Source organism: Nothoprocta perdicaria, unplaced genomic scaffold (genome assembly GCF_003342845.1).
Source record: "Nothoprocta perdicaria isolate Ctin4 unplaced genomic scaffold, notPer1 scaffold_389, whole genome shotgun sequence".
Taxonomy (NCBI): domain Eukaryota; kingdom Metazoa; phylum Chordata; class Aves; order Tinamiformes; family Tinamidae; genus Nothoprocta; species Nothoprocta perdicaria.
The window spans coordinates 27,937-45,799 of NW_020455631.1; the positions used below are offsets into that span (position 1 = coordinate 27,937).

The following is a 17,863-nucleotide window of genomic DNA, read 5'->3' on the forward strand; positions in this document are numbered from 1 at the left end:
ACAGAAAGTGAAGCAGAAGAAGCAAAACAGTCCCCATCACCCAGCTGCTCGCAATGCTTCAGTTGACATGATGCCAATGCCAAAAAGCTGCCCACTGACCAGTCATCCTGGCTGAGTATTTTCCAAGACAAGTCATCCTCATCCTGGCTGAGTATTTTCTTTTCTGCTTCCCCCAATTTCCACCGTAGGGTGAGTGACGTTCAGCCTTGCGTCAAGGAAGGACTTAGGCTCTAACACCTTTGGAAGGGATTCGGAAGGGCTAAAAGCTGGAGGACATCTCTGAAAGCCAGAATTAAAGCTGAGTGCAAGCCCAGAAAGAAGGGATGCTTAAAAGGAGGGATGTTTAAAACCTGACCTCAACAAGGTATTTTCTGTAATGCTCAAAACGTTCTCACATGACTAAGAGAGCAGCACAGGCTGAGCCGCATCTGAAGGGCTGATGGCACTTGGGTGGCTACCTGTGTGACTTTGGTGGCTTTGCCACATGTGATCAGCACACCTGGGACTGGATCCACACCCTGTGCAAGCCCGTGCCAACCCCCATGGACATAAGCGAACGCTAGTGATTTGCCTGCCAGTTTTTGGAGACAAAACCTTGTACTCCTCTGGGCATATATGGTCACACTTCCCATACTTCTGCCATAGGTAACCACGTCCTTGGGTGACTGAGCCTTTAGGAAAGGGACTTAGTGCCACTTTTGCACCAGAGCAGGGTGCCAGGCAGCACAAGGCTTGGATAAGCAGATGTCCCTTTGGGACTCTGTGAGATGAATGCTGCGGTGGAAGCATGAGGGAGCGGGTTTCCTGGGATCCTTCTGGCTTCAGAATGACCCCCTGGCACCATGCACAGTGTAACCAGTGGGCACAGTGGCTGCTTCTGCCACACAGGGAGGAAGGTGATGGGTCTCCGTGGTACTGGGAGCAAGGGGCAGGGTCCCATGAGGGCTGCCACGCTCAGGGATGATGGGCAGATGATCCTGCAGCTTTGGCCACGCCAGGGAAGGTGCCGGCTCTCGGTGCAGCAGCGGGACTGAGGCTGCTGCAAGGCAGCGACTCAGAGCAGTGGCTGCCCATGAAGGCACTTGAAGCTCTCTGATGCTCTCACTGTCCAGGTTCAAAGGGTTTGGCTGACAGGGAAATGCTTAATGCTGGCCCAGAGCGGAGGAATGTGGGGAGGAGCAGGCAGCAGCTCAGGAAAGGGTTTCAAGAATAGCTCCTCCCAGTAAAGTGGGTCACCGATATTTACTGCAACGTGGTGCTGCTGTCTCCAAGCACAGTCATCTCCCAGCACGTCATGTTAAAAGGGAGGCATGAAAAAAAAAGAAAAAAAAAAATAGATTCCTGATGTAGCTGCATCAGCTTCGCATTTTATCGCGTTGATGGTGACGTCAGGGTGGGGGAAAAGTAGGCAGCGAGGTAGCTAAAAACCTCCTTGGGGAGGTGCCTGCAGCAGCTGAACTCAACACAAACGTCTTATGTAAAACTGCTCTAATATTTATGGCCACGCTGCGAGGCACTGCATTACCTCATCTGCACACTCCTGAGGCCAGCAGAAGGCTTAGTCACACTCTGCTATCACTCCTCTTAGGTGCTCGGCTGCCGTTTCATCACCCCGAAAGTGCTTCCTCCCACCGTCGCTCAGCGAGGGAGGAGAAGGTCATTTGCCCCTTTCACCTACTGGCAGACTTTCCTGTTCTGGACGGCAGCAGAAGCAGAGGTACCAACCCCAGAGGAAGCTCTTCATGAGCCAGCRAGGCAGCAGCCTGGTGCACAGTCCTGCAGGACACTTTACTTAGGGGCTAGATAAGAAAGTCATCCACAGCACTGTGATATGGAAATAGCATCACAGCCCATTTGCCACGAAATTCCATGGTGTCTTTACCTTAGGAAGGTCACCACAATGTCCCATGCATCTGAAGGCAAAGAAAGAATTGGACCTGGGAGGCTGGGGTGAAAATTAGGCAACCAGAGTACTGCAAAACACATCCTTCCACCTCCTTGTTTCTGGATGGTCACAAGCCCGGGGCTGGCATTCTCCACCTAGAGAGAAAAGTTTTTAAGAAGCGGCCCCTCCTGCCCATTTGTTAGGATTTGGGTTAGGATTAGGCTTACCCATATGTTACCCACAATCAAGCTTTCAGGACATGTTTGTGCATGGGGAAATTTGCCAATGGACTGTCTTTGGGAGAAGACGGGCAGGTGAGAATGGTCTGGAGTGTCAGGATCTTGGTTCTCTGAAATAATCCCCTTCTCTAGCTCACCTGCAGCAATATGCTTGACCGCAACCTGTTTCTTCCTTATATCACAAAACCACAAGTGACAATGAACCAGCATTGCCATGTGACCCAGTCACATCCTCTGCTGTCTTTGGAGAGACCTTCATTTATCAGGCCAAAATACTTTTTGACACCTTCCTCAGCACATGAGCAAGTGGCCTAAGCCACATGCTCCAGCTGATTTCCAGTTTTCCTCTGACCACCTCAGACAAGACCTCTTCAGCAATGGTAATACTTCATATGTCTATAGTCTCTCCCACCCGAGGGTCTCACATTGGTGAGTTCTGTTTTGTGTAACATGTGCCTTCATCAAAACAATCCTTTTTTTCTGACTTTTTTTTTTTTYCCCCAAGAAGTTGTTTCTTTTCAGGAGCCTCTTCAAAGTGGCCAAATCCTAATTTCCCTGTTTACATGCACCATCTGCCACAGGAACAAAATCTGCAGACTTCAGTCTAAAATTACCTGCTCCTCACCTAGCAGCTGGTGCCAGCACCTGGGTCCGTGAGGGTGACTCAGCCCTGAGAAGCAGTTTTGGCAGGTGCAAATTGCACTCTTCAGAGGGAACTGTGTGTCTGAAATGAGGGGKTTTTTTTGCATGCCTTAGAAAGCTACTTTGATCTTGGATGCCAGCTGAGACACGCAAAACGTGCCCAAGAGATCTGAGAAGCTCCTGGAATTAATTGGCATTCAGCATCCTTTATTCCTTGCTGAAATGGAAATGCTGAAAACCTCTTCCTCTGTCTGTGTAAGAGCAATTGACTGAGCAATATGATGAGGACTGCACTGGGTATCACATTCTCTAGTATAAACCCTTTTAAGGCCTTTTCTGCCAATTTATGGCTCTTACCACATGGCATTGCTGCAGGTCAAACCTGGCCAGTAGCTATATCTGAGGTTGATATTTGCAGGTGGAGGACATTTGGAAATGGTAACTGGATCCTTTTGGGAATTGGTAGCTGGATCCTTTTGTTGTTGCTGCAAGTATAAATTCAGATAAATAAGGAAATGGCAAGATGTTTAACTCCTGCCTAGCCAGCACAGGAGAGGTTTGGAGCCTGACAGGACCCAGACCTTACCTGCCTGCTCAGGGAGAAGATAAAGGTGCCTGGGCTCCAGAAGAGGACAGTGGAGGAAGGAGGTCTTGCTCCGTCCAGGACATGCCTTTTATTTCTGACTTGAAACAGTAAAAGGAACATCACGAGGCTCAGGGATGGGGCTCGCCATTGAAGGGGGAAGGGCACAGGCCTTCTGTTCCGATAAAACTGGAAATGACTCACCCGTTCCACTCGGTGCAGGATTGATGCAGCTTTCATCTGCACCCACAGGAGATGGAGGAGATGCAGTTGCTTGGGGCGGGGGTGAAGTTGAGGCCAAAAAAGTGCCCTTCAAGGAGTTAGAGGAATGTGTATTGCTGTGTTGGCTCTCCTGCCTTGGCTGGGGGTAGCTTGGAGAGCAATGACTCCTATTGCACTGACCTTGGGAGCTGCAGTAGCCAGGACCAGACCCGGAGAACTGTAGTAGCCACTGGCTTCTTTTCACAGCTGCYGGAATCTGAGGGGCTTTTATTTTCCTGTTTGCTTCTTAATCACTGGTTTCAGCACCCTTGCTCCCTCTTCCTGGCCTGAGAAGGAGATAGTTAGTTGCTGTCATGTGAAAACCTCCCTGAAAAGGCACAGATTTTTAAACAAAGAAATGACATGAGGGAATGGGGGGAATTAAGCTGCTTTCTCACCAAACCTTAATTCTCAAGTGCTATTGTCTGTGTGGGAGACAGAGAGAGGGAGTTGGAAGGGGGAGGACTGGATAGGCAGAGGCAGCACAGGGATAGAGAGGGAAGGTAAGAATAACTAAAAGTAACGAGCTATAGAAGAAGAAAGAGCAAAGGTGGAGAAGCAGGTCATTAAAGAGCAACTTGGTGGAATGAATGAGGGATGGAGACAAAGAGCTAGGGAGGAAAAGTCTCACACAGGTACACACAGGCTTAATTTTTGAAAGGTAGAAAAGCATCTTCTTTTCCATCCCAAGTGGGCTGCAGAGATGCTTAAAGATAAGCACATCCTCATGCCCTCAAAAGCATGGGACTGAAAAGGGGAAGGAGAATGAAAAAAGGAGGAGAAGGTGCTCAAGGAGATGACCTCTGCTTGGCAGACCAGCTATGGAAGGGGGTTAAGTGCCTGGGTGCTCAAGGAGGATGCTTTGCTGGCAGGCAGCACCCAAAGGGAAAGGCAGTGCTGGTGCCTGCAAGCACAGCACTAGCCCCAGGTTTGAGGGCTTGCTTTAGATCGGCATTGCAAGGGGCTGTACATGTTAGCTCTGTCCCATGTTACCCCCCTGGCTGGACAAGCAGATAAGACGAAGCAAGGAGAGTCAGAGCATTGGCAGGAGGAAAGCTTAGGGAGGAAATCAATGGATCAGATGAGCAGCGACAAGTTGGGATGAATTTTGCAGAATGCACCAATATCCTTTTGGCTGACACAGACAGAAATTCAAAATAAATGTTGTGAAGCTCAAGGTTATACAAGGATCAGCGTGCAGGTATTGGAAGCACATAAGGACCAAAGCAGCAGCCAAGTCCCTCGGGTTCATCTGTAGACAATTGTGCAAGGACTGTGAGGCAAAGCTTCCTGATGGCTGCTTTAAGGCAAAGCTTCCTGATGGCTGCTTTAACTGATAGAAAACCATGTCAACACTTAAGAACTGCAGATATCTGTTTTAGCCTTTTCTAGTCTGCCTAAGGGACTTGCATTCCTTTTGGTGACACTTCCTTAGAAACCAAGAAATTATTGTAAAGAACTGCTTCTATCATTGCGTAGGCCACGAGCAACAACATAGCTTTGCTGCTTCAAGGAGCCTGGCATCCAGGTCTGCTCTATTGAGGGTATAGATGAGAGATGATACAAAGTGAGGGACCTTGTTCTACACAATATCCCCATATCTCAGGGAAGGGGCGAGTGCCCAYACCACAGCTTAACTCCACTACCTCAGCTTGGTGAGCATCTGGGATTGTGTTTCTGAGTGCTGCAAGATGCTCACCTGATCTGATCTCAGTGCAGAATCAGAGTGTTGACATCTTGTTTCAAAGGGGAGATCTGCAGGTTTTGATTTTCAGTGGCAGGAGAGAACATCATTTCCTCCTTTCATTTTTCGGAACACTATTTAATGCCCAATACTCAGTCATATAAACAAGTATTGTTCAGCAGGAGCCTGAAACTAAACTGAATTGAAAATCTAAGGGAAGACTAGTGCCTAATTTATTTAAAGCTGGGTATGAATTCCTGGGAGCAGAATATCAGCCTCGCACTTTTCAACGATTTATTTCAAAATGGGCCAGAAGATGGTCCAAAGATGGTCCAGCTAGAATCTGGAAATTCCATCTGCTCAATGGAGGTGTCTAAGGTAGGGGCAATTAAATGCTTTTTGGAAGGGCCTGTTCTTTCTCCATGCTACAGAAGAAGCTAAGGAGCTGGGGCCATTTTCCTAGGCTAATTGAGTTACCTTTCAGATGTCTGAGTGAGAGGAGACCCTGAAGAGAGAAGACCTTCTATATAGGAAGGGACTGTGTGGTTTCACTAGGCTCATACGGCAGATGTCTTCTGCATGGCCTAAGCCTGTCTACATGTTTAACTGCAGCCAGGGATAACTAAGCTGGCTCTGGTACTGGAAGCAGTCCAGCTACCACTGCCTGGAGCTTAGCACCCATTAATTAATTGCACTGAGATGCGGATGGAGATCTCTTGCTCAAGGTGTGTTCTGCATTCCTATCTTACAAAGTGTTTTAGTGAAAACTTCATTCTTCAGTTGGGGAGGAAGAACTTCTCTGTGAGGGTGACAGAGTCCTGGAACAGGCTACCCAGGGAGGTTGTGGAGTCTCCTCCTCTGGAGATCTTCAAAATCCACCTGGATGCCACCTTGTGCCCTGTGTTCTGGGTGTCCCTGCTTGAGCAGGGGGTTGGACTAGATGATCCCTAGAGATCCTTTCCAACTTCAACCATTCTGTGATTCTGTGTGCAATTCTGTGACTTTATTTCAAGAAGCAGAGACACCTCTTTGTAGGTTAATGGTTACATTCTTATGTGTTGGCTAAGACAGCAGCTCTTACTTATGGGAAGAAGGATGGGGAGGAGCTGGCTTGACCAACATCTGGTCAGTTAAGGGCTTTACCTGAACAGGAGAATTTTCTTCTGTTTAGAGGTAGTATAAGATATAGTAACATGATCACCAAGCCTGATGTAGCCTGAGCTACAAACTGCCATGATTTTGGCACGGGAAGCCATCAGTGAAGCCATCAGACAAGAAATAATTCACAAGAGACAGCAGCCGAAAGGGTAGTTTCTACCTCATGTCAAGCAGTGAGCTGTTGCTCTATTTCCCTCTGAGCCCAAATCCTGTTTTTTCTAAGTTTCTTCCAGTCCAGCCTTTCTGCTCATCTGGAAATTAGAAGAGAGAACATTTGTTAGCCTGTTTCCTGGAAGAGAAACCAACACAGAACTTTGTTGCTARCCTGGGACCTTCTCCTTGTCTGTCATTAAATGAGTAATCTGGACCCTGTGAGCCATTTTGGAGCAAGTATCTGTCCACAGACATTGGCAGCTCTGGAGGTTTCCAAGGAGACTCTTGATTTCTAATAGTAGATGTTTAATAAACTCATATTTCACTTAGCAGGCAGAAAGCTCTCAGCAGGCCCTTGCCAGCGCTGAAGGTGAGCAGGGCTACAAGGAAACAGGTCAGGAGCACTCAGGTGTGACAGCGACCTCCTGTTCCCTCATCATCTTCCAAGTATCAAGCTGACATGGTGCTGAGTTGCTGGACACCCACAGCAAGCTGACCGGTGGCTGCCCCTTTTCCTCCCCTGGGTAGCAGTGATGCTGTAGCCACAGTAGCCCCATCTCCCCAACTACCCTGCCCAGATCTCACCCTACCAGGCTTGGCTGGCATTGGTTGATGGGTTTTGGCTGTGCCATTCCAACYCTTTGAAGACCGCTTGGTCCATCTGCCGAGCTCTTTGGATGCCCCCTTGCTGCCCTAGTGCTTTCATCAGCTCCTTTGTGAAAACAGCTCCAGTTGACGCGCTRAGACAGCTCCTCACCCAGGTGAGCCCAGCCAAGTGCTGCATGGAGGAGAAGGAGCCAAACCATCCAATTGCACTGGACTTATCTGTCAGTTCACACCAGCTGAGGATGTGGCCTTTGCTTTGCTTTCCAGTAGCTCCACTCAAAACACTGCCWCCACGATCCTTATAGCTCCGCTGTTTTTGGTAATCAGGGAATTAATCCCTGCTTTTTCTACAACAATCATTTGGATGAGGAATATTAGGCAAGATCACACTTATCACACCTAAACTTACCTGGGATAATGCTGCAGAACCAACAGTGAATTGCAGGAAGGGAGAGGCTTTCTTGCAAACAGGGTGAAGCAAGATGATCTGCTTTCCCAGGAAACAAAGTGTTCTCTCCTTTACCTAGAAGGAAGGCAAATCACAGAATTACAGAATCACAGAATGTTCAAGGTTGGAAGGGACCTCTAGAGATCAATTAGGCCAACATTCCTTCTCAAGCAGGGATACCTAGAGGATGTGGCACAGGGTGGCATCCAGGCGGGTTTTGAAGACCTCCAGAGAAGTGTAGAGCAAATGTGTAGAGCAAATGAAAATTCAGCTCTATTTGGTTGGAAATGTGTATATTTTGTCACTGAGAAATAGCATTGTTTATATGGTTGGGGGGGGAAGGTGACCCCAGGTGTGAACTGAACAGCCCACCTTTGGACCTTTGTATTTGTGGACTCATTTTGGTAATGAGAAGGGAGGGAAATGGAGCCCCATCTAAAYCCTTGTGTGTTCTGACCTTAGTATCAGGCAGAGGGCAGGTAATACTGCTGATAGCAAAGAAGTGCTGCTGTAGTCCAATGTATTCCCCGACTTCCAGCCATGCTGAGCTGTTTCTAGTGTGAAAGCTGTGACTGAGTGCAAGGGTTGTGTAGGTGGGAGGGAACTGTGGAAAGATGGGTGCAGAGACCAAGGCAACGTGGACCTGGGAGGGAAGAAGAGAGGAGCCTGGCAGAGACTGTCAGCCTGATGAACACCACTCAAGTGTATCCCAGTGTATCCCAGTCCAACGGGCAGGCTTATAGGTTTTACGCATCACACTTACCATGGCAGGAGCACTCAGAAAGGGTTTTAGCCTCATGATGTGGCTATGAAGTGTAAAATCTCTGTAAAATGCTGGTGAGGCACCTGCCCCAGGCTTTGCTTGCAGTGGTGCAGCAGGTTGTGGGCCGATCGTGCTTTCACACATACCGTTGATCACATTGAGCTCTTCTCCTCCCCTCTTCCCTCTGTTCTTTCATTATAGCTGCATTTAAAGAGTCTCATTGTGGGAAATCATTTCCCTGAGCCTTGTTCACCCAAGGAAGAAAATATGGAGCTGTATTCAGGGCTATGGCTCCAAAGAGAAGCTCCAAGATCTGCTAAGGGAAGCTCAAGAGTGAATAACTGATTTAGCCCACTTGTTCTCCAGGCCTGCTGAGGCTAGCTCCTGATTCGGTCACGGGAAAGGGCCCGCACCTGTCAGCTGCTCTGGTTTGTTCTCTCAAGGACAGGCACTGCAGTAGATGCTTTGCGTACAGCTCACAGTTCCTAAGGAAAGAACCAAGAGTTTTCTAGTCTTGCATTCTCTCCTCTCCTGTTGCCTTTGGGTGGAACAGTGCTTGTTTCCATTCAGCTCTTTGYTCACATCTCATTGCTCTGTTTCTTCTCGCAGGTGCTGTATCATGTCCCGATAGGACACCCCACTGTCCCAGTCATCGGAAGGTAGCTGCTCCAAGGGCTCGAGTCAGCCACCTGAGGTGACTCCTCAGCTTTCTGCAGCAGCAGGGCAAAGGGGAAGAGGTGCCCTCAGCATCTGACACCAGGCCGCTGCCCAGAGCATTTGTAGGGATGGATTCCAAAGGCAACGTCCGAAGCGGAAACAAACCTGATGCCAAGGCTCCCAGCTCCGGCAAGGCGGAAAAGCCCAATCCTGGGCCTGCCACGAATGCAGATAAGAAAGAAACCCCTTCCAAAGAGCAAGCTGCACCGGCCACTGCTGCCTCTACCGCCAAGAAGGGTGGTGGTGATGCTGCTGTCGTCAACAACCACAGCAACCTGAAGCCCAGTCCCGCCGCCACGGAGACACAAGAGGCCACCGGCCAGTCCCCTGACTCTGATCACAAGGAAAACAGCAGCGAGGAGTCGCCAGGCAGCATCTTTGACAACATGAAGCCCCTGATCATCGCTGGAGGAGTGGCGGTGGCTGCACTTGCTGTGATTGTGGGAGTGGCGTTCCTAGCCCGGAAAAAATGAAGATGGAGACAGGGTGGGGCCGAGACACCCAACCCGGTTGTACAGTTCCTTTTGAGACAAATGCATGCAGAAAATTCTATACATATCTATATATAGCAAGCGAGCTAGCTAGGTCAACAACCAATACCAACTGCAACTCCAAGAGTCTTGTCAAGGACAACTGTGCCAGTTTGACCCAGTGTGGGTAACTCCATGCACTCCGTGTGTTCTTTCATGTAATATATCTTGGCTTCTACCACTGTGTATAGATTACAGCTTCTCCTGATTGGTGTAAATGATGGTGTCCCCTCCCCTCCCCTGCTGTCCTCCCTGGGAGACACCCCCATCTTTCTTGCAGTCCCCTGTTTTCAACTCCAAAGTGTTCTTCGTCCCATCCAGAGTCCCCTGCTTTGTGTTTTGGTTTCCGTTCGGTTTGTTTTCGAGTTGGTCTGTGGTAAAGAAGATGGAAGGGGAGACAGAGCCTAGCAGCAAAACCCTGTTCCCCCATCACTGTGTGCTGGGCTGGTGCTCAGCCAGCACCTGCCCAGAGCAGGGATATCACCGGGCATCACAGGAGAAAACAGGACAGAGGTCCTTGACCCCCAAGCAGCAACGTGGTCTCTAACAGATGCCTTGCAACCTGCTGCTCAGCACCTCAACTGTAACCAACAAACACCACTTGAGTGCCCCAGAGAGAGCCCCAGCTGCCCTGAGCCTGCAGCAAGGTAGAGCCAAGGGAGCACCTCAGCATGTCCCAAGAAGCCTTTTCTCCGGCCAAGCTGCCAGCTGGAGGCTGCACAAAGTGGGCTGCGCAGTGCCCGCCAGTGCATGGAGACACCCAGCCAGGGGACAGGAGGCACTTTGCTTCGGATCTAGTGTTGCCAGTTCGGTCTAGTGTTGATCTAGGACGTGCTTTGCAGGACACTTGGACCTCAGTGCAGACTCCGAGACAGCCGGACTCTTCTTGCTTGTTGCCTGGGGCTTTGGAGCAGGCCGTTCATCTGAATATTTTCCCACTAAGGGCTGCAGCCTCTCTGTACATGAAGAGTTCRAGAAAAGATGTGGGCAGATAGGATCTAGAACCCCGTAAGAATAGTTTGGATCCCATGAGATATGTTTTACATCAGGGAAGCCCTATTCAAGAGCACTGAAAATCTATCTATTGTAGAAGAATCTCTTTCCTCTCTCCTATGACTGTAGCAAGGATGTGTGACTTTTCCATGCTTTGAAGCTGGAAATAATTTTCCAGCGCTCATGAAACGATTGGTTTCATTGATGAGTATCTCGGATCTAAAGCCCGACTTTGTGAGGAGGAAGAGAAGGAAAGAGGATGGCAAAAGGGAGAGGGTGTTTAATACACTGGCTGATGCCCTTCCTGAAACACCAAGAGCAGTGGGCAGGTCTCATTATTCTGAGGGTTTCCTTTAGGCTATTTTGGCTTCTGTTCTGCTTTTAAATAGGGTCGATGCTTCTGTCAGAAGCACAGAAAACAAGTTCTTGGAACTCAAGATGTAAGGGGTGTGAGTGACGCTCCGCAGACACTGCAGAAAGGGAGATCAAAACAGACTAGTAACAGGGCCTACGTGAGAGGTGTTTAGCTGAGCCTGGATATATAAATTTGGTGGATACCAGGCAAAAAGCAAAGGTGAACACTCCTAAGCCACTGCAGATACCAGTGGGCAGGACAGTGGATGTGTGTGGCCCAATATGGTAATACTGCTCTTGGCTCATGTCTTTCTTATTTACTTCCAAATTCAGTTTGCCGGGCACATAGAGCCTCCCAAAATACAAAGCCTTTGGCCACAGCTTGGTCATTCCTGTGGTGACATCTGTCATCCACTTCTTTTTTTCCCAAGGCTCTAAGACTTTTCCCAAAGGTATATAGTCTTTGGGAGTATCTGATGCCGTCTTCAGATGAACAACAGATTCAACACAACTGAAGTTTTAGGTCTATGTCTGCCTTCATCAGTACAGAATAAGGGGCATGGGTAGGTTGGGTTCACACTCTTTTTTGACCAAGTGCTAGCAGCGACAGGTGAAATCTTGGTAACTTCAAGCACTTTTTGCCTGTATTATGAATGTATATTGTTTAGAGCCTGGAAAACTTCTTGTTATTGAACTAGGGGTCCACAGCTGGGTGTTTCTATAATGCCATTTTTGTCTAAAGAACTGATTTTCCCTCATCCTGTTTTGTTGATGCTCAGAGGTTATTTGGGAAGTGGAAGTGTGAACGATAGAAAGGAGGTATGAGAAGTGATGGGAAAGTGGAGATGTAAAAGAGAGAAGCTCCAAAACAGCCCTCAAGGGAAACCCAGGTACATAAGGCAGAAGCAAATAGCAGTACAGTCCGGCCAGAAACTCAGTTCCACAAGTGGGAGGCCTGTGCCCACTGGGGACAGCAAAAGGTACCCTCAGAGCCAGCTACCAGGGAGCCCTTCCTGGGCTCTCCTTCCCATCCACCTCTGAACCACGAGGTTCTTGGCTCTAGCGGGTTTTCAGTTACATTGCTCACAAAGGAAGAAATCTGTCCGTCCCCATTCTGTTCACGTTTTGCCAATGCAGGGTTGGCAAACCTGCCAATGCAGGTTTGCGAACAGCGACTTCTGTTTTGGAGAGTCATGTCTCCACAAGATGTTTCTAGCTGCCCTGCTTGCTCTCCCCATCCTGGCTTCTTGAGTTTTCTAGCAGTGTGTGAYAACGTTACAGATGTAGCATCCAGGTACTCTGCACCGAGCAGGATATGGGCACCGATATGGGGAGAAAAAGAGAAAGTCTAGTGTTTTTATATCTTTGATTTAATCTTTGCTAACAGAAGAGGGAAAAACAGTTCTCAGCCAACATGGGCCATGACCTTAAATTTCTGTTCACCTCTAAGCCCCTTCTTAGAGCAGCCAGATGCAAGGCCAATAATCCCATCTGAAATTATTCCTATGAAATTTCAAATTATCTGAAAACACCCCACAGTAACGGCCACAGGCTTGCAGCTCAGTATCTGGGAACGTAACCCTATGCTCAGTCTCCTTAGGCAGTGAACACAGTATGTCCTGCCCCTAAGGGATCTGTCATTTACTGGAATGATTGAACATTTTGGTCTGCTGTCCAGAGTACCTGGAGCCAAGTTTTTAGGTGATTTGGAAAACACCTGTGTTTACTCTGTGTGTGTGTGTATGTGTATATACACAACCCTGCCTTCAAGATTATTCTGAATATGTATGTATGGATGCATACATACAGTACATATATTTATACCACTGCAGTCTGGGTAAAGCCACATTCTTTGTAGGAAAAAAACAAAAAAAGGCAAAACAGACCTGGATACGCCCATTCATTTGTCCCCCCGCATTCACACAAAGTGTCCGTGATGTCTTTTTTTGTGCCATCCACTCCATGCCATGCAGCACCTCACTTCCTTTTCCCCTTTTCCATTCTTTTTTCCCTTGATCCTGGTTTCTTATCGCGGCAAAGAATGTACGGCTGGCAAGTGGTTGAATGTACAACGTCCCCGCTGCACTAGAAGCTCAAAATTACCCTTCCCTTCCCTCCACGGGCGCGTGGGCTGCTCTCTTGAAACCAGGCACTTCTTTTAGGCCTTGATGAACTATATGGGACTGTGTTGTGGCGTTTTTCAAAGCGTGGGTCTAGCAGTGGCTGGAGTTAGATAGATGAAGCATAGGTGCCATAGGGGCTACTATGCATGCAGCTGGGCCAAGCCCTTCAGTCCCGAGCTGCCAGTGCCCCTCGTTTTTAGCAGACGCCTCCTGTTCCGCCTTGAAGTGCCAGGCTTTGCAGTGGCTTCATTTTGAGACCAAAAGTCCAGCGAGAAGTAGGCTGAGGAGAGCAAATTCCTCTCTCTCAGCACCAGAGTGAGAAGGAAGGCTTAAATGATTGAACTCGCTGTGCTAAATAAATAGTTGTCTTTTCCTCGTATTGAGCACACGCCGTTATTTGCTTGGTGTTATTCTTTGTGTGGTGTTTGTGATATGAAGTCCTTTTAGTAATATCTCCACTTGTAGAATGAGCTATTGCTTAAATCCGGTACAATCCTGCGCTTGGGATTTGAAGAGATCTAGATTGCTAGTTTACTCTTTTGATAAAGTTTTTAATTAGATATTTTACCAAAAAGAAAAAAAAAAGAAGAAGATTTCACAGACATTGCAGCTTATCACTGAAACTATAGGTTCGATTATGGTGCCTGATGTCAAGTTATTTTTAAGGAGCCCTAAGTTTTAGTCTAACACAAAGATGTTGTTACAGTCCCTTGGGCAACTTTGTAGAAGGTTTTCTAAGCTTCTAACTTTAAGAAAACTGGAACAGATATGGTTCTGCCTCTTCTTTCTACTGATTTAACAGGCTATGGCTAAGTCCTCTTACTCTTAACAGTTCTGCAGAAGGAGAGAGACTAACCTGGAAGCCAAAGGATAAAACTAAAGGCATTTTGAAGATGGTAAGAATGCATTTTGGCAGGTGCTGATCACCCCTCGGGCTCCAATTTAACAGAGGCCTGAATATTTGCTTGCTGTTAAGCACTTTTTAGCTTCAGTGAGGGAAAATGTATTTATGGCTTTGTTGAGGCAAGGCTTTAGGGATGGAAAACAAGGGGAATTTTCCCCCTGGTTTCAATATATCATGATCAGGCCTTGAGATCTTATTGGCACCAGGGATATGATTGCAGGTCATTATAGAAAATAAAGCCATTTCAGCGGCAGGTTCTTTAGCTGACACAAGTATTTCTTAGCCTTTCTGCTGAGTGAAGTCTTCTCTAAGCAGCCATGCTCATAGTCACGCTTATACCTACATTAATATTTGTGTTTAAATAACGATGTAAGTAAAAAACCTAGAGTTTGTGAGAGGAAAAGATTCCTGCCTTAAAAAAATTGCCTTCCTTTTTGAGAAATGCCATTGGGGTTTAGAGCAATGAACATTTCTATGAACTATTCGAACGGGTCAAGAGTAATCCTGGAGATTTGAGGGAAAATGTGTCCTTCAATAAATAAATGAAAAAACAAAAAGTGAAATTCCAAGAATTTGATTCAGCTCAGCAGCTGACTCAGTGCTTCAATTCAATGCTTCTGAGAGCATATGAAAATGGTGCAAAGAAATGCAGAAAAAAATACAGAGCATTATTATCTTAACAACTTTGCTGGGTTCAGCAAATTTTGCTAATTTGCACATACATTTTTACAGCCTACCCACTTCTATTTTTCTCAAAGGGAAAAGCAAAAATGACTGGTTCCTTTCAAGCCTTACAATTAAACTTTACTAACTGCTTTTTCCAAGTGCATTTCTGTTAGCGCTTTTCAATACTAAAGGCTTTACGGAACAGAAAACCACCTTAGAAGTTAGGCACTTCCTCCTATAAAGGTGGTTGACTTTGCCATAAATAATGAAAAGTCTGAGAACTTAACTGCTAAGTTTGATACAGTTCTGAGGCCCAGAATCAGGATGTTTCCCAAAATTTACACCAGAAGAATTTGGTCCTTTAGTCTTTTACAGAGCATTTACTGATGGTGAAAGGCTGATCTGCACTGGCTGCACATTCTACAACTGGTCCTAAAACTGTTGCTCCTTTGGCAACGATTGTGCTGTGGTCACAGCAATCTCCAGAGCCAGGGTGTGTAGTTCCACTCAGTTTCTATAGTTTCTACTGAAATTATGCTCTGTGGATTACAAAGAAGCCAAAGAAGACAACGTGAACACAATCTGCCTCATACTGTGCATTAAATATTGCTGCTCTCTTTGCTGTTCGTAATCGTCCCTAAGCACTTGTCTTGCAATGGCTCTTTTTTCTCATTCTTTTCCAAATCTCTTCTGTCTCTGTTTGGGTGGCAATTCAGTTCACTCCTRAAGTTCATCTCTTTGAAATATTATTTGATTTAATGGGAAGGTTTTTTTTTTCAGCTGCATTAAGAGCAAGGAGCACAAAGAGCTCAAGGAGAACATGTGGCAAAATGAGAAGGTTTTTCATCTAGGTTCATCACACCGAATGTAGCTGTACAGCACRGTTGCTCTCCTTGAGTTGGGTCATAATATATTGATATCTTGAGTTAGGTTGTGATATTTCACCAGTGCGGGTGATGATGACAGGTACTACTAATTGTACTTCAATGTAGCTGAGAGATACTGGCTTGGAACATGCTCTCTGTGCCACTCAGTTCGACTTGGCTGAACCAGTTCCAGTGATGTTTTTCTTAATCTTTTATTGCATCTTTCTGTAGATAGCTCCGATCCCGTTGCCTTGGTGGACTGGCAATGGAAATTTTAATCCAGCACTTTCCTCCCTTCAGCCAGGGCTTCTGTGACAAAGACTTTTCCCTCTTCTGTTTTAGATCAACAGTTCAGCCCTGTGAGCAATTTCACTTTCTCTGCCCAAATTCCTAGCCTGTTTGCCCATACTAGGTTCTCAACCAGCAGAAGGTACCTTGCTCCCTGATTTCTGAAGACCTGTTTGCTTCCTCGCTTTGCTTACACTTTCCTCCTTCAGCTACTGAACTGTATTCCCCTTTCTTTCCTTATCTTTTTTTCCAAAGGCAGTTTTGCCAATGTGGCCAGGCAGAAGCTCTACCACAATGTGGGGTCATCCCATCCGAAAGATATAGGAAATATTCAGCTGCAGAAGATCTCAGGAGAATGAGAGACTGTGCTGTACATGCACACGTGTGATTTTCATCTTCTCCAAATGCTGAAACTCTTGAGTTAGTTTAGGTGCCAAAGACTGCAAGATGCTGAGTGCTCTCTTGGGCCACAGACGCTCAGCACCAGTGCTCTGAACTTGTTGCTGGCAGCTCTTTCTTGGGGCTGCTTTTCCAGGACAGTGAAGCACTGCAAGGGCACAAACCCTGCTCAAGATCACAGCTCTGTCAAGATTGGGCTGCCTGTCAGTAGGGAGCCAGGCTGCTCAAGAAATGCTGATGCAGTACTGGACTACACATGGCTAAAGCTAGTGCCTCTTTGGTCTTCATGTTATTGAAGCAGCAAGCACAGAGGCACAGAAAAAAGGTCCTCAAATGGTTGGGGGCTTCCTTGGAGCTGAAATCAATGACTGGCATTTCGGTGGGCCCTAGGACCTGCTTATGTGCACGGAACATGCTGCAGCTCTCAGTCCCCTCTAGCTGCAGGACCAAGGGCATGGAAGATGCAAGGACCATCCCCTTTGCCTAGGCAGCTCGAGCGTTGCTGTTCTGTACAGTAAAACAATGGAAATCCATGTCTCATTCAACTAACCTTGCTGATAAGTTGATTGTCAAAGCTTGCAGGTGATGTGACAGGTCATAGCTATGGATTTTCCAAATAACACGGGCTGGGCTCTRCTTTGCTGTTTTGCAAAGTGCTTGCTTTATTCACGTACCCTGCGAGTCATTTTCTCTGCTCTTTGATGCTATGCCCTTCTGACCAAATAGATCTGGTTTTGCTCAAAAAATATAAAACAGATTTAATAGGATTTGGTGAAACAGATTTTTTATATGTTTCTCTTGTTCCCATTCTTCTTTAGTTTCCATTCTCCTTTGGTTTCTTATAATGCAAAGCCCCAGACCCAAGATCAGAAGTGTCAATCCCAAGATTAGAAGCTCTTGGTTGCTCCTGTCCAAAAATCTCATCAAGAAGAGAGGAATATTCAGTTATCTTTGCAACAGCAGAGACCTGCATCATATCCCTAATTTTGACATAGGAGTTTCAAGCAGTCTTAATTCCTGGGGCAATCTGATAAGAAGGACAATGTCACACTAATTTCCCATGTTAAAAACCAAAAACAACAAGCAAATCATGTGGCTTTCTTAGTTTTTGAGCAGCCTTGGTTAATCTTTGCACCTTTTCCCAAGACACATGTGAGACCTCTTTCAATTGGCAACTTTTAAAGGTGCAATCTCAACTCTCAAGTAAAAATCCGCTCTTCTTGTGGTAGGTGCAGGTTGTTTACAAGCTTGTGGAGAAAGCAAAATTGTAGAAAAGCAACTTGAAGGTCAGATTACAGGGGATTTTTTTTTCCCCTTGTTTTGCTTTGATTCTATTACTTTTCCAGGGACTGATCCAAAGCCCTGCCTGATGTCATGTTTGAAGCCACAGGCTTCTTCTTCCCTGGTATCAGTGGGTGTTGAATCAGCCCTTGAACGTGTTTTCCAATTACCAGTRTTCCCGAGTGACACCTTGATTTCTTCCCTGTAGGAACAGACCTGCTTGTCACTTACACGTATTTACCTGTGTTCAACATACAGGTTCGTTTTTTTAATATTTTCAAAAGCAATATGCTGCTAGATACATTTCCTGGAGGGAAATG

General features: G+C 46.7%; 1 protein-coding gene across 2 annotated transcripts in view; it reads left to right on the plus strand.

The window, feature by feature from the left end:
* CEND1 (cell cycle exit and neuronal differentiation 1) overlaps nt 1–17,863 on the plus strand; it is a 19,554-nt gene extending 1,691 nt beyond the window's left edge. The window contains exons 1-2 of one of the 2 annotated variants that reach the window (XM_026044845.1): nt 1,596–1,717; nt 9,032–17,863. In XM_026044845.1, coding sequence (XP_025900630.1) covers nt 9,208–9,612 — 405 coding nt within the window. In that variant the 5' untranslated portion in view covers nt 1,596–1,717; nt 9,032–9,207 and the 3' untranslated portion in view covers nt 9,613–17,863. Of the gene's footprint in view, nt 1–1,595; nt 1,718–9,031 lie in introns of those variants that run through there. The other variant, XM_026044843.1, reaches the window with a different exon arrangement.